The sequence below is a fragment of the Sturnira hondurensis genome, unplaced genomic scaffold, assembly GCF_014824575.4.
Source record: "Sturnira hondurensis isolate 20B ecotype Veracruz unplaced genomic scaffold, ASM1482457v3 Scaffold0004338, whole genome shotgun sequence".
NCBI classification, from domain to species: domain Eukaryota; kingdom Metazoa; phylum Chordata; class Mammalia; order Chiroptera; family Phyllostomidae; genus Sturnira; species Sturnira hondurensis.
Window position 1 is genome coordinate 5033221 of NW_028076969.1, and position 16819 is coordinate 5050039.

At 40.7% G+C, this 16819-nt stretch overlaps 1 protein-coding gene across 1 annotated transcript in view; it reads right to left on the minus strand.

Moving 5' to 3' along the window:
- HGD (homogentisate 1,2-dioxygenase) overlaps positions 1–16052 on the minus strand; it is a 37830-nt gene extending 21778 nt beyond the window's left edge. The window contains exons 1-3 of the mRNA XM_037045588.1: positions 15949–16052; positions 15081–15169; positions 11334–11439 (exon numbers count right to left, since the gene is read on the minus strand). Of these exons, the coding sequence (XP_036901483.1) occupies positions 11334–11439; positions 15081–15169; positions 15949–16026 (273 nt within the window). The 5' untranslated portion in view covers positions 16027–16052. The remainder of the gene's footprint in view (positions 1–11333; positions 11440–15080; positions 15170–15948) is intronic.
- Between the last annotated feature and the right edge of the window lie 767 nt (positions 16053–16819).

Sequence of the window (16819 nt, forward strand, 5' to 3'; positions counted from 1 at the left end):
TTCTGGCCTCTAGAAAATAGGTTCATCTTCTCTGAGAGGGAAAGATTGAACCAGAGAGGATGATGGATTGAGTTGGTTAGGTTTTAGTTTTTCAAAGTCTTCTGGAGCACATCAGACTTTAAGCCACGAGGAAAGAGCCTGAGGTAGCAGGTGAAAAGGGACCTAAGTGATGATATAGAGAGTATGCCTTCAATAGAGAGCACATCCTAGACGAGGCAGTGGCCTCAAAAAACTTTTCTGGAGCTTGGTGTGAGATCTTGCTGAATGTGAGGAGGAAGAACTGAGGGAAGGATAAACAGGAAGCGTCCATGGAGTGAAGCATAAAGCCATCTGCTAAATCCCGATGCGCAGCTTCATTGCATGCTGTGGAGCAGCTACTGTCTGATTCACCACCAGCACAAGGTGGGCTGTGCATTGGACTGAGCCAAGAGACCTGGACTCTGCTACTGTCTCTGTTCCCATTTACTCTGTGAGCTGAGGCAAGTCATTTTCTCTTCCTGGACTGTGTTTTTTTCTTACATGTAACAGTGGGGTGCTGGAGTGTTGGGAACCACTCTGCCTGGTTTCAGGAGTTGTAACTACCCCTCCCCCCCCCATGGATAAGGCTGAGTGAGCGACCTCCGGACTGTGAGCCACTAAGGAGACAAAGCTTGTCTCTGGCAGCAGCGCTGCTGCTTCTGCTTCTTCCTCTGCCCTCCACACTGGGTCAGTTAGTCAAAGACGGATAAAACTCTTCATAGGGGGGGCAACCTAAGCCAGACATGATCACTTGGGAGACCACCATGGAAGGCCTCGGGGGGGCTGCAACAAAGAGGGAGTGATGGACCCTCGCCCTCCCACCCCCCACTGGCTATTCTGACATAGCCTGAGTCCCCGTTTCCATCTAGGAGAAGCGCTTCCTGGCTCTAATCCACTTAAGCCTGAAAACCTATGATGGGGGAGGTAGTGCAGCCCCTTGCCAGCTAGAGTGGGATCCGGGGTGATCAGACTTAAGAACGAATTCACAAAGTCCTGTGGAGCCTGCTTTGCTAAGAGTGCTTTCATTTATGTGATAAGGGTCCGAACAGGAAATGAGTATGTATCCCAAAGATTTTGCATCCCCCTTACCTGACACACACTGACTCAGACTAAGCCCTCAGATTTCTTTGAAATGTTATCTACTGTTTGATCCTTGCTGCCTGACATTGATTGATGAGCTTTACCTGTATTCCTGTGTATTACAACCCAATAAAAGCCATTGAACAAGAGGTTCTTGGTCTTTCTCCTCTGAGAGATTGACCACCTCTCCTCCCCAAGCAGATCATGTCTTGGTAGTTTCACTTTCATCTGTGGTGGATGGGGGGACTTGCAAGCAAAGTTGCCCCCACACTGGAGTAAGTTATAACTCCATAATTCTCTTCAGAGAAGAGCTTCTGAAAGTGATGAAGGGGACTCATTAACCGAGTTAGTCCTATAACCTTTAAACAGTTTATTTTATTCATACCATATATTATTTCTAAATAACCCCCACAGAATTTAATTGTTAAACACTTCAAAAACAATGAAATCTGTTGTAGCACCCAATGTCTTAACTCTAGTGGATTTTCATAAACTTATGTTGAATGATCGAATGAATAAATACAAAGTACTGAGAATGTTGTCAATATCTCAAAGAACAAGACTAAAGCAAATTTGTAAGATTTTTGGAAGTCAAAATGACATTCAGGCAATAGCTAGTAAATTGGTAAATGTTTCTAAAAATCCAAAGATTATTTCTAAAATGTAAGTCAGTTCTTTGTACATGTGAAAACCCCTCCTTCCTTTCATGTCCTTTCTGATTTTTGTCTAGTTTTTCTACCAACTGTTGAGAGAGGGGTGTTGTCATTTTCAGCTATAACTGGGGATTCTTCTAATTCTCCTTTCAATTCTATCATTGCTTCACATACTTTGCAGCTATATTCTATAAATTCCACTGGAAAATAACTTTTACTTGCTATAAATGAGGTGGTCAAAAATAATTTGAAAAGTACATTCAAGGGAGTCCAAAGTTAGAATTCAAAATCCCTTGAGATTACCAAAAGAGAAAGACTGGGCATTAGTGACAACATTTAATGATCAAGATTTGAAATTTACACCCAGGAACAAAAATGGAAATGAGAATTGACCTCAGTTATTCCTGGAGTCAGAAGATCAGGACCAGATGATTCAAGTATACTCTTCAACACTGAGACTCTGATTTACTGAGATTCCCTTGGACTCAGCTAGATCAGGTTAGATATCCTCAACACCATCAGCTGGTTAGAGACAGACATATCATTAGACGTCGGTACCACCTACCCCAGAATTGGGAAATAACTTGTAGATATAGTAGCAATTACACTGTGTCAGCATTTATCAGCCCAGCTGTGGCTACGAGAGGCCCAGGGTAATCCACTAGAGTAAGTTTCAGTTCAGACTAGGGAAGGTGGCAGGGACAGCGGTGGTGGGCAGTAAACGAAATAAAACAGTAACTCACTGACTGCCTCAGCAAATGTAGCAATTTCAGGAAAAGGGCAACGTGATTGATGTGGGGAAAATCAGGCTTTGAGTTCTTTGTAGTACTTTAAGGTAAAAGACAGAAGCACAGGTAAGGAGGATTCAATTCACTGCACTTCATTTGGACTTCCAAAGTCTTTCATGGGGCTACGAAAGAGATGAGCCTTTGTGGGGCTTGTATAACTTTTTTTTTTTCATGGAAAAGAAAAACCTTGGATTCTTATTTAGCCTTGCCCAGAGTATAAAGCTCAGGGCATTAAATCCATCACTCAGCACATGGCACAGAGCATGGTAGTCACACAGTAAATATTAGTTGGATGACATTTAATTATCACAACAACTCTCTGAGACTCCTACGATTATCATCACCTCTGTTTTAGAAGTGAAAACACAGATGGTTTGAAGCAGGTAATTTTGTTCTACTAAGAAATGATGCCAATATTCTGACTCTTAATAACACACACCCCTTTACTCTCAGGCTGTCTCAATAGGCTTTCCAGACTATTCACGATCTCCTTACCTCCCAAGGAGGCTTTGCCTCCTTTTAATGGTCTTGTGCTTGGTTCCCCAGTCTGACCTTCTTGACTGCTCTTCCAGTGATGAGTCCCCCTGGCCCAGGCTGACTCCTGGAACCTGAATCTTGCTAAGGTCCTCCAGTGTCAGTGTTCTTGTCTGATCTTTTTATATTAATTCATTCAAATGATTCATTGAACCCCTCTGTGTGCCAAGTCTTATCGTTGGTGCTGGAGACAAACACAATGGTCTCTGGCCTCAGAGGGCCTGTTACAGAAGACTCTGGGAACTGGGACACTGTTTGGTAGGAAAACAAGGAAGCGGACATGTAGAAATGACTTTGGAAGAGAAATAGAAACAGGAATATTCCCTCAGGATTAAGCCCTGGCACAAGGCCTATTGAAGTTCTTACACATGGAAAATAAGAGACAGACACAATGAAATAATCTGGTTTGCAGACAGCACCAACATCTCTCTGAGGAGTAAAATACAAGTTGATGGAGATGTACTGTAAAAAGAGCCAGGAAGCTGTCAGAAAGGTCCAGACAGGGCAACGTGCCTGCCATGTTGGCAAACGCCAGTGAGTGCATTTAGGAAAATGGAATCTAGTCTATTTACAGGCTGGTGGGATGCAAGCTCTCAGGGAATATATTCAACAAATCCTTGTGATTCTGTTTGAAAGAAGGCATGTGCTGGATACTTCAGGACGTGCGAAGGTGTTGGAGACGTAGATCTCAGGGTGTGAGAATGTTGGAATCTGGGGAAAAATTGGGGGAAGGGATTGTTAAAAGTAACATTGTGGGCCATAGGTTAGAGCTTCTCGTATGTTTTCAGGAGAAATAAATGAAAGTTGAAGTTATTTTTAATTATTTTTGGTCTGTGGCTGCATGGGACCCTGCATCTTTATTCATACACACACACACACACACACATACACATACACACAGAGAAAAAGACTGGAAAGAAACCAAAACACTAGAAGGTGTTACCTGTGCATTGGTGGGATTATTGGGCATTGCTGATTTTACGTAAGTTTTAAATAAAAACATGTGTTAATGAGGGTTGCATTATTGTTGTTTAAAGAAGGTATAAATAGTTTCAATAGAGTGGTCATCGTAGGCTGAATTATGAGGAATTAAAAGCTTGAAGAGGTGGAAAACCCAAAACATTTTTGGAGGGAAGGGGATCTTTTAGGATTGTGAGACCTGAGCAGTATGGTAAAATAGACAGCAAACATCTTGAAAAAGTGTACTGTTTGAAACATTTTGATAATTTGCATATCCTGGAGGCAGAGGTAACTTTATGATGTAGTCTTTAATAAGCTTTGAGATGTTTATCACTTGGTCCAAATTATACTGAGAACTAGAAGGTAATTTCCTCAGCTGAGGCTTCACTGGGTCAAGAGTCTGAATTTCCAACAACCAAGAGGTTGAGGATGTAGTGTAAAAAGATAAACTTTAAAGAACTCTGACCTTTTAAGAGGAATACTAATTCGGAAATACTAATTGATATCTGTAAAATCAGTTAAGTCAGATGCATATTTGTTTGATAAAATTTTGAGGTTCCAGAAATTAGAAGGTGAATAATGAAAACAATTAGGTATATTTATTTTGTTTAAAAGATGTTATTTATCTATTTTTGGAGAGACAAGAGGGAAGAGAGAAATGGAGGGACAGAAACATCAATCATCTGCCTCTCACATGCCCCCAATCAGGGGTCAGGCCGATAGTCCAGGCATGTGCCCTGACCCTGACTGGGAATAGAACCTGTGACCTTTTGTTTTGCAGGACAATGCCCAATCTACCAAGTCACACCAGTCAAGGAGATTTTATTTCTTATGTAAGATAATGGATTGAGCTTGTTTTATGACCACAGGCTAAATCTGAATACACTTAAAAAGAGTTTGCATTGATTCTTAGATAATTCATTAAATGTACTCTAAAAGAAAATTATTGTTTTGTGGGTATACTCCTCACTTTTCCTGGGAGGGTATCAAAGAGATGACAATGATGATAGCACATGCCATGATGTTCTTATGGAGGAAACATTAGGTAATTCTCAGATCTTCTGGTTTCCAGAGATGACTAACGTAGGGAGTTGAAGCTGATGGATTATTTGATTTGATCAGTGACCGGTGAAGACATGCCTATCATACAGGCTTCCACTGGGAAAGATTATCAGATAGTTCCCTCATTATTATTTTCTCAGACTTTCTTGGCGAGAGTCTGGGATACATATTTGGAAGAGGTTATGAGGGGGGAAAGTGATGAACACAGATTGCTTTGGTTATTAATGAAACATCAAATTGGAAAGAAATATTAACTTGTCGAGAAGGTATAAATGAAAAGACAAAAGCATAGATGTAGTATGAACAGCCAGGGTGTGTGTATCAGGGAATGGAAGCAGGATGGCAGAAGATAAACTACTGCCTCGATGGGGCTGGTGTTCATAGAGACACTATTGAGTTCTGGGGAGCATCTATCCCAAAGTATGTGAGCACAAGGTCAAAAATAGCAGGGGAAATATGGGAGAAGAGATTCATTTGGTGGCTGCCATATAGAAAGTGTTGAGGGAATTCAAAATGGGGAAATGTAACAAACAAGTTCAGGAGTAATGCAAAGAAAGTTTAAGCAGAAAGGAAGAAGGAGCTCCTACCCTTTACAACATCATGGATGGAAGTGGAAAGCATTATGCTGAGTGAAATAAGCCAGGCGGTGAAAGACAAACACCATATGATATCACCATTAACAGGAATCTAAACAACAAAACAAACAAGCAAGCAAAATATGACCAAAAACACTGAAATACAGAACAGGCTGACAGGGACCAGAGGGGAGAGTGGGAAGAATCACAGGGGAAAAGGGGAAGGACTCACAGGAACAAGTATAAAGGACACATGGACAATAACTAAAGTGGAGGTGGAAATGGGAGGGAGGTGGGGAGCACTGGGGGGGCAGGACTGAGAATATAAGGCAGAAAACTGTACTTGAACAAGAATTAAAAAAAAGAAAAAGAAAGTTTAAAATGGGATGCATGGGATGGGGGAGAAATAAACATCTATTGAAGAGCTACTAAAAAGTAAACAGAAAACTTTGATACAGCTGTTTTGATGCCTGTATATTAACTTGTGCTTGTTAATGCAGTTACCTCAAACTTGCCTCCCAAGATTTATGTTATTTATAAATAATGGATTAACATGCCTAAATGGCATCCTTGACTCTCGCCTATGGTGGGAGATTTCCATTTCTGATTTTGTTAATTTTATGTCATTTGAGTTTTTATAAGTGTATATTGCCTTAACAATAAGACAAAACTAGAAAAATTCTATTAGAACAAGGTTAGCTTTCATTGGTAAGCCACCTGTACCCAAGAATAATATTATAAAAATGTGTATTTATGTTAAATGAAATGTAACAATAATAGTTATAGAAATAATAATATATAACAAAAGGATCGATTTCTGGTAAAGATGGAGGCATGGGTAGATACATTATGCCTCCTTGCACAACCCAAAGAAGGATGACAGCAACAAATTTAAAAACAAAAACCAACCAGAACTGCCAGAAAATTGAACTGTATGGAAGTCTGACAGCCAAGGAGTTAAAGGAGACACGTTCATCCAGTTCAGTAGGAGGGGTGGGCACAGGCAGCCAAGTGAAGAGGACTTGAGGCAAGGAGGCAGCTGGCAGACTGGGCAGTCCCACACTTGTGTTTAGATAAACCAGGGGGAACACCTGGGGAGCAAGACAGATCTTGCAACCCAGGGTTCCAGGACTAGGAAATAAAGGCTCAAAACCTCTGACTGAAAAAAACCTGTGGGGGTTGAAGTGGCAGGAGGAACTCCCAGCCTCATAGGACAGTTTGTGGAGAGACCCACAGGATTCTAGAATGTACACAAGCCCACCCACCTGGGAATCAGTATCATAAGGGCCCACTTTGCTTGTGGGTAGTGGGGGAAGTGACCGGAAATGGCAGAGAGTGTAGCAAGCAGCATTGTTCCCTCTTGGATCCCTCCCCCACTTATAGCATCACAATGAAGCAACATGGGTTACCCCTCCCTGGTGAACACCTAAGGCTCCACCCCTTACTATGTAACAGGCTCACCAAGACAAAAAAAAAAAAAGCAGCCCAAATGAAAGAGCAGATCAAAGCTTCAGGAAAAATACAACTAAGTGACAAAGAGATAGCCAACCAATCAGATGCATAATTCAAAACACTGGTAATCAGAATGCTCACAGAATTGGTTGAGTATGGTCACAAAATAGAAGAAAAATGAAGGTTATGAAAAGTAAAATAAAGGAAAATGTACAGGGAGCCAACCATGGTGGGAAGAAAACCAAGACTCAAATCAATGGTTTGGAGGAGAAGGAAGAAAGAAACATTCAACCAGAACAGAATGAAAAACAAGAATTCAAAAAAAAATGAGGAGATGCTAAGGAACTTTCAGGAAATCCTTACACGTTCCAACATCCAAATCATAAGGGTGCAAGAAGGAGAAGAGGAAGAGCAACAAGTGGAAAAGTTATTTGAACAAATAATAAAAGAAGAACTTCCCCAATCTGGCAAAGGAAATAGACTTCCAGGAAGTCCAGGAAGCTCAGAGAGTCCGAAAGAAGCTGGACCCAAAAAGGAACATATCAAGGCACATCATAATTACATTAGCCAAGATTAAAATGAAGGAGAGAATTCTAGAAGCAGCAAGAGATAAGGGGACAGTCACCTACAAAGGAGTTCCCATCAGACTGTCAGCTGATTTCTCAAAAGAGACCTTATGAAAGAAGAGGCTGGAGAGAAGTATTCCAAGTCATGAAAGGCAAGGACCTACATCCAAGATTGCTCAATCCAGTAAAGCTATCATTTAGAATGGAAGGGCAGATAAAGTGCTTCTCAGATAAGGTCAGGTTAAAGGAGTTCGTCATCACCAAGCCCTTATTATATAAAATGTTAAAGGGATTTACCTAAGAAACAGAAGATCAAAACTATGAACAGTAAAATGACAACAAAGCTACAACTATCAACAACTGACCCTAAAAAAAACAAAAATGAACTATGCAAACAATTAGGACAGGAACAGAATCACAGAAATGGAGATCACATGGAGGGTTATCAGTGGGGAGGGGGAGGGAGGAGAACAGAGGAAAAGGTACAGGGAATAAGAAGCATAAATGGAACATACAAAATAGACAAGGGGGGGTTAAGAATAGTATAGAAAATGGAGAAGCCAAAGAACTTATATGTAGACCCATGGACATGAACTGAAGTGGGGGAATGTGGGTGGGAGGCATGTGTAGGGCAGAGGGAAATAAAGGGGGGAAATGGGACAACTGTAATAGGATAATCAATAAAATATATTAAAAAGAAAAAATAAAAGGATAATACTGCATATACTACATATCACATTCACAGTAGTGTCACATTTTCCTTAAAGGCTAGGTTTACCCCTCTACCCTAAATATCGAATAAAATATAAAGTAAGTAATATGCACTGTTGCCCTCACCACCACAATCAAATCTAAGAAGACTTATTAAGGTTATAGAGTTTGGATGACTGATGTGGATGACGTGGGTGGGCAGGGCACTAAAAATCCCCACTCCACTCCTATATATAACCACTAGTTTTTCTTAGTAGTGATCTTAAATGGCCCATGACTTGAATTCCCAAACATCTGCCTATGGATTTTTCCAGTAATCCTTCCTTTAGTATCCTTCCTTCCTTCAGTGGTTCTCAAATCTAGTGCATGTATGGAGTAGCACACACAAAACCATGTATCTTATACTTTATGGATAATTTAGGGAATTTTTTCAGTTATAATCTTATTTATACTCAATTTTTGTCTTACTTGCTGATTGTACAACCATCCTCCTCCTCTGTATAGCATACACTTTGACTCTACTTGAGAGAATTCTCAGAAACTTAGTTGGGGATTTTGAATACTGCATGAAGAAAATGGAAAACTTATTGTGGTCTAAATACCCTCTCAACATTCCAAAACTAATAAATAATAAGTGCTTAATTTATTTTACCCAACCGGGAATCCTACCAAAGTACAGTTATCCATTCTTTATATTTTCTAATGGAAGATGGAATCACATTATTAAGCAGTCTGGTCTATATATTAATCAAAAACAAACAAATGTGGCCATTGTAACTCTATGAGAGAAATTAGAGGATTTGAGATGTAATCCACTGAGGTATCAAGCAAATTCTCAGAGAATGGGCAGTGATTTTGGCTAGAACAGTTTATGGTCCTTTATGAGATGGGCGGGAAAGTAAATGGTTAAACGAATGAGGTAAATGGTTAAATGAATGAGGTAAGTGATTAAATGAGGATGGTCTTCCAGATGCATTCCTAACCCCAGAGTGTGGGAGAGAAGGTGGTAAAATGGTATATTAGCAACCCAGGTGAAACTCAAGGACAAAGTGAAGAAAGGATCCTCAGGTTGGTTGTACAAATTGTGTTCTACGCTATGGCCCCCAAACAGCAGAAGGAAAAAGAGGTAGGAGCTGAAAACCCAACCTTGTGTCTTGACAGGGGACTGTGTTGGCAGGATTGGTGGTTGGAGCAGGGACTGACTTTTCCCAATACGCTCACAGGCAGTATACAGGCTAGTGGAAAACTGGGAAGGACGGCTACTTCATGCATTAAACTTCACACAAGTGGAAGTTGAGACAAAATATCCTGGTTTCAAAATGGCTGTGAGGTAGATGACATTTGAAGTTGTTAATTCACATTTCCTCCCACTCTGAATGCCTCCTTTTCTGTTCTTGATGGAGGAGAGCGAGTAGCATTCAAACAGTACTTAATCCCCTGAGATTTCCATAACTAGGGAAGAGATGGAGCAGAGCAGGAAATCAAAAGTGACTATGAATTATTCTGGTTCTTTGTACAAAAACACCTAAGCACTTAGGGGAAGAAGATTTGTAGGTACAGACAAATGTCTTGGTAAGCCAAGGGGAGGCAGCAGATTTTCTTGGACTTTGGAAAGGGGATGGAGGGAGAGAAAGAGGCTGATTGTTTTGTGTGGACTTTGGTACAGAGCAGGGTTCCTGAAGCTGTGACCTGGCAACTCCCAGAAGGAGGGAATGGCTGTGTGGCGTATCCAGGATGACAGGACCACAGGTGGTCTTGCACGTGATTCCATGACCAAACCTGGCGTAACAGCAACAGAACAAGGGGTGTCTCAACACTACCCAGTGCATAGGACCAACCAGCAAGGCCCAACTCCCACTCCTACTTTAGCACCCTTTACCACCAATTCCCAGCCAAGATGAAGATGAAATTGTTTTCTGCTGGTTTGGCAGACAGGACCTCAGAATAAAAAATAATATAAAATTAAAAAACAAGTTTATCTGAAAATAAATCCTGCAATTTATAGATAGGACCACTGCCTTCAGGTGAGTATATTAAATGGCTTTGGGCCAGGCACTGTTTTGAAGCACCTTCTCACCAGCTCTGTTACATACTCTTCACAACAGCATAGCAGGTTACCATACCAATTCACAGGGAAGATACCATGGCTCAAAGACACAGCACGTACTAGAGGCACAGGGATGCAAGCCTAGGTCTGTTTGTCTGCCTGCACTATACTATACACATTATCCATGAGATCTACCCAAACTCAGGGACAAAGGGAATACTATGGAGTTCTCAGAAGGAAAAAATATGTATAACCTAGTCCATTATAGTATTGAGTCAGTCTCATTACTGAAAGTAGAGCACACAAATGCTAATGCCCCGAGGGAAAGCCCTCTGGTCACTCAAATGAAAGGAGGAAACTTAGGCAAGAAATAGAAGTTCCTAGGTCTGCAGAGAATGTGACAGCAATCTGTCACCACAATAAATTCATAGAATCCAGCTCTGAAAACAAGTCTTTCATCTCTATATCAGAAACCCTTTTCCAGATATGAGTACTGAATGTGTTTTCTACGTTCTGTGATAAGTTTAGATTAAAGCAAACAAACCAACCTATGAGTATGTAGATATTTTCACTAGCTTATATAATTTCCATTCATCCAACTCACCTTGGCACTCCGGCTGAGTCTGAACCACTTCTGTGACTACCTAGATGCCATTAGGCTAGAAAACACAAGTTTACACACACACACACACACACACACACACACACACACACATGCGTTTACACAATTACTGAAATCCAAAATTCGCATTCAAGTTTGAGAAAAACAACAGATAGTTTACTATTTATTTTAAAAAACTGTCTAATTTCTCAAAGACCCAGGCTTGACTTAAATATTTATATTCAAGGGTTTGGAGAGATAGTACCAACTCACAGAATTCAGTTACCTGGTTAGGATCAGGATCAACTTCATCCCAGCTGTGAGTGACATGACCTTGGTCAATGGATTCAAAGGGCTTGTGAGAAACTGAAGGGAGAATCCTATACAGCCAACTGGGAGGAAACAAGGACAAGTGTCATGGGGAGATGTTATGAGTGACATACAGACTGGCTCAGAAAGTACCGTCAGGAAGATTCTCAGGTCAACAATGATCTGCAGGCTTTAAAGCGACGACACAGCATCACTTCCTACCAACCATTGCCGCCCACACCCTGGCCTCTTCTGGCTTTGCACCCTGCCCATCGCCCTTCATATTAAGGCTCTTGCTGTTGGTTATTCCCATACAGACAAAGAATGAAGAATCGTCTTTCCCAATGACAACTATAAAGGAAAAGGAAGTATTTTGAAAAATATCTGTATAGAAAAATCCATAGAAAAATATTAGTGTATGTATGTTATTAGATGCAAATCCTTGCTCTGGAAGGTGATGACAACAAATCCTTCAGAGATTGAGAAGATATGGGTGGTTTCTTTGTTTTATTTTTGAAACATAAATCCGTTTTCTCCTTTAAAATTATAAACATATAAACATGTTTATATTATGGTAAATATTATTCAAGTGGCAAAAATAGTTCAAGTAATTCAAAAAGTTCTGAAAGGTAAATGGCCGTCTCCTCCAGTTTCTTTAGCGCCAGTCCTCAGAGGCGCCAGAGCCCAACAGTTTTCTTGTATATTTTCCCAGATGTGTCCAATCCATATATGAGCAGAACCGCCGAGTCATCATACAACTTTATTCTCAAAACAAAAATATGTGAAAGTGCCTAACCACCCACCTCTTCACAAATATGGCGTATTATTAATACTTTTCCCACTATAGGCAAAACATGTTTCATTTTGATTTTGAATTTTCTTGATTATGAGTAAGGGTGAGAATCTGTATGTTTTTGGACCTTTGTAATTTTTCTATGAATTTCTACTTGTACAAGTCCTTTGTAAATTTTCTCTTGGGTTGTTTGTCTCTTTGATATTAATTTGTAAGAGGTTTAGGAAATTAACACTTCTGTACTCCAAAATTATAAGACTATCTGTCCTTATTTTCTTATAGGACATTTTCCTTCCTTCCTCCCTCCCTTCCCTCCTGAGTTTTACTATCTGTATGTATCAAGGTCTGAGCCAAAGACCTTCCTGTGGGACCCAGGTCTCAGGCTTCAGGAGGAAAAGAAGACTCTGATAAAGAAACCTTAAAGGGCATCAGGAGGACAACCCTCCAGAAGTTGAGAGGGAGACTAAAACACACTAAAAGGGACTCAAGTCTTTTCAGAGGCCATTGCTCTGACAGAGTACAGAAGGAAGAGGAATACTACTTCTGACATTGAAAACCAGAGAAGCTTGAATCCATAGACTGTCCCTTTAAGCACCAGGACAGTCTACATCAGAGTGTGAAGATGGCCTGACTGCACACTGAAACATCTGAGAGATAAAAAAAAAGCTGCATTTGTTCAGTTTCATTTGATTTCTCCAGCTTTAGATAATATGACCTTAGACCTTGGACTTTAGGGCATGAAAAACTAAACTTCTCCAGCTTTTGGTAGTCTATGGAGTTGGGAGTGTGACTGTATCTTAGAACCAACTGTGTGATTGTGGGCAAATAAAAAAACTTTCTTGACCTCATGTTTTTCATCCTGATCTCCTAGGCTTGTTGTGAGGATTCAGAATTTATGTACCTAGAATGCCTGGTCCTGGTGCATAGTAGGTACTTAGTGTTCAGGGTCATGTGGAATTGTCTGTGAACCCCTAATCATCTGGGTTTTTGTGATGGTCCAAAATTTCTACATTCCTTGTCCTAAGTCTTACTTTCTCAGGACCTAAGGGATCAGTTAACTAATATGAAAAAAAAAATTAATCCTCAATAGATAGTTTCATGGGGGCTCTGCATTCTGTGGTTTCAGTGAGTAGTGACTAACTGTAAGAATTCTAGGCTTGTTCACCTATGGGTAGGACTGGCTCCAGCTTCCCACTGGGAATCTTTATCATTTTCACAAAATTCTTGTGAATATCATTAAAAAATTCTAAACAGATGGGTGAGCCATGTCTAGTGTCCCTTGTTTTTTAGCTGAGTTTATAAAAATCCCTGGGCGGCACTGCACTGTGCTGGACAGAAGTTTAATTCTGATTCAGAGACTGGTGCCAGCTTCTTAATGAATTGCCAACAGCTCATTTTCAGCCCCCTGGATCAGAGCTTAGCTCCTGCTGGCTGGAGATATTGCTGAATAATAGAGGCAGGCAGCAGAATCCAGAGTCCAGGTGTCTCATTAGTGAATGGGACATGGAGTCATAGAGGCCAGATTGTCATAAATTGGATTGGATAGGAATTGTCTATGTTTACCTTACCTTGACTATTTGGGCTTACACAGAGAAGATGAAATAGGAATTAATAGAATTAACCCCTAATTTTTGACAAGTATGGGAAACTATTTTTTCCTCCCTTTATGTATGTGTCTACCGAGAGAGAAGCCATATTGGTATTGACATGGTAGCAACAGCACCTGCCATATCGCACACGGAGTTCTCCGATAGCCTCTCAGAGGTACCCCGTATTAGAGGAAGAAAATCTCCCATGATGGCAACAATAATGATCATCATAATTAATATTAACTGAGCACTCATCCTGGGCCAGGCAGTGAGCTAAGCACTTTATATACATTCTTTCCTTTAACCCTCATAACGATTATGGAATCGGTACCATTATTGTCTTTTTGACAAGTGAGGAACCTGAGGCTCTAAGAGGGTAGATGACTTACCTAAATTCACACAGCTGAAAAGAGAAGTAGCCAGGATTGAAACTCAGGGAGCCTGACCCCAGAGTGGGCATGATTAACCACTAAGAGGAACAATTTATCATTTGTGTGGCCCATTGTGTTTCTACACTCACTGTCTTATTTGCTTCTCAGGAGGACTTTGTGGCGATAAACCCTGTCCCTTCCATTAAGCAGTACCAGACCACCTGCCCATCTTCCCAGTCCTCCAATATCAGCAGCAGACCTCCTCACAGGTGCCCTAGCCTGAAATTCCTACAGTAAGACACTGCATGTTTAAGTCAAATACTTACTGCCTCCCCAAACCACAGCACCTACTGCATCCAACCTGCATCTAACCTGCCCCTTGGGAGTTAATCAAAGGGGCAAACTCGTTGATCTGGCTTGCAAGATTAGGGTAAACATGGAATATGAATGTGCTGGTTTCCAGCAAAAGCAAATTCCAAAGAGTAAAAACCTACTAATTCAAACCACAAAGGACCGTAATACATGACCTTTTGATAATCACGCTTGGATTATCCAAATTCATCATGCAAAGAAGATTCAGGTGAGGAAGATACTGTGCTCAATCTTCTATAATTTTGAGGTAATCATTTTAAAAAACAAAAAAAGTGAGCCAAAATCCAAAACTCAGTTGGACAATCCTTAGGGGAAGGCCAGACCATTGGGAATATTTTCTTCTGAGTACAAGTGAGAATTTGTAAATGGTCCTGGATACGTGTTTCTAGGCTCTGTGCATCTGCTCTCTCAGCTTCATTCACCAGCCACTGTAGCCAGAGACCAGGCCTGTCATCCTCCGACTATGATCCGGAGCATAGCCTGTGCAAAGTAGGGTCTTAGGCAGCTCTGTGAGGCTGTGGCCAGGGTGTAGGAGGCAGCATTAAGCAGCAGTCAGAGCTCCCACAGTCTGCAAGTCAGGATTAACCTAATTCTTTTACCTTCTCCTATTGGTGCTCCGTGGACAAGTAAAAGCTGATCCTGAGAGCTGCTCAGCATACAAATTGTAGGGACAAACTTGAGGACTGTTCTAAAACACAGAAGGTAATAAATTACATCACTCCAACCTGAAATGCATCCCACCTTCCCACAAGCAACTCCCGGGATGATTCTGTCCTGAATGGGGACGCTCTGGGCCACTGCATATGACCATCCCAACCCACACATACTTCCTATAATAACTTTTAGGTGACTTTTTCCTCTGATTAGAAAAGTAATATATATGACATATAACCCATTATTTCACCATCCAGAAATAACCCAATTTTGACACATTGGTATATCTCCTCCTATTCTTATCCTCCAAAATGGGGGATCTTATGATATGTATGGTTGTGTAATAATCAGGGCCTTTTAAAAAGAGGAAACCCTATATTGGGAACATTTTTCATGACATAAAATATCCTTCAAACTTAAAAAATAATTTATAACCAACCCTAGTGTGCAAATCAACACTAGTGTCCATACATTTTTAGGACTAATTATTTTGTCATCATTGTTATATCTTATGTTGTACAAGGGAACTACAAAAAAGGTCCCTTAACCTTGGACCCAGGGGGTCTTCCTGAAGTTCCTACAGTTAGTTTTAGTATTTTGGGTTGGGTGCTTTGCCATAAAATAACCACTGTCCAACTTTATTCTTTGCATTGTCATTGTTTTATATTCCAGTTGTCTTAAGGATTTGTTAAACTCCAAGATATTTACAGGTTAAATTATGAGAGCTCTGATGGGTCGAGGTGCTTTGCCTGAGGGCTGGTCATTCATTCCTATAATACAGAGCTCTCTAAGCTAGTTTCTATTTACTCATACCTGTCCTTCTGGCAGGGCACCAGGGCAGCGAGGGTCCTCTGAGGCACATTCGTTTCCAAATCCGGAAATATACTGCATGTGACAAAGACACAAAGACCACCGTTAGTGGAATTTAAAGAGCATTTGCACCAACTGACAGTCTACAAAGGTAAGAGTTTCTATAATGGACATGTGTTTGTGTATGATTTTTTATACATAATATGTGATTTTCTATGTCTTGGCATGTGAACTATTTAGGAAAGATGATATGCTCTGTGTGAATTTTAAAGACTGCCAATTAATTGGGAGAGAAATCCTGAATATTGACTCCACCCTTCGCTGTACTTAGTCAATCTACGGGCTTGTTCTTCATTATCCTACTCCAAGAAAAGTTCTTTGATTCTGGTTCCATGAGGGGTTTCCTGACGAGGGAGATGGCTCACATATCGCCTCATCCAGATTATTAGGGTCTTGCTGGGCCTAGATTACAAACTCCTTGAGTTTGGGGAGCTCCACTCACTATTCATACTCTGAAATAAGCAACTGTAGAGAGGCGTGTGAATCCACTCGGATAGCAAAGCCTGTGAGAGAAAGCTCTCCAAATAATCCTCACAGGCAGAAGACTACTTTTATCTGGCTCATCTATTAAATGTATATATAAGGGAAGTCTGAAGATATGGCTGGCTTGCAGGAGAAGTGACAGACCAGAATGCACCCACCATAGCAACATGGAGTCTATCTTAATTGCCATTTGTTTGCACCCAGAGAAAGTAAAGTTAGGGGGTTTCTCCACAAAGTAAAGTATGTGAAGCCCATGAAACTCATTGTTCCACTTAACACACCTTTGTTCACTCTCTGACTCATCTGCTGGTTTATAACCTCCATGAAGTCT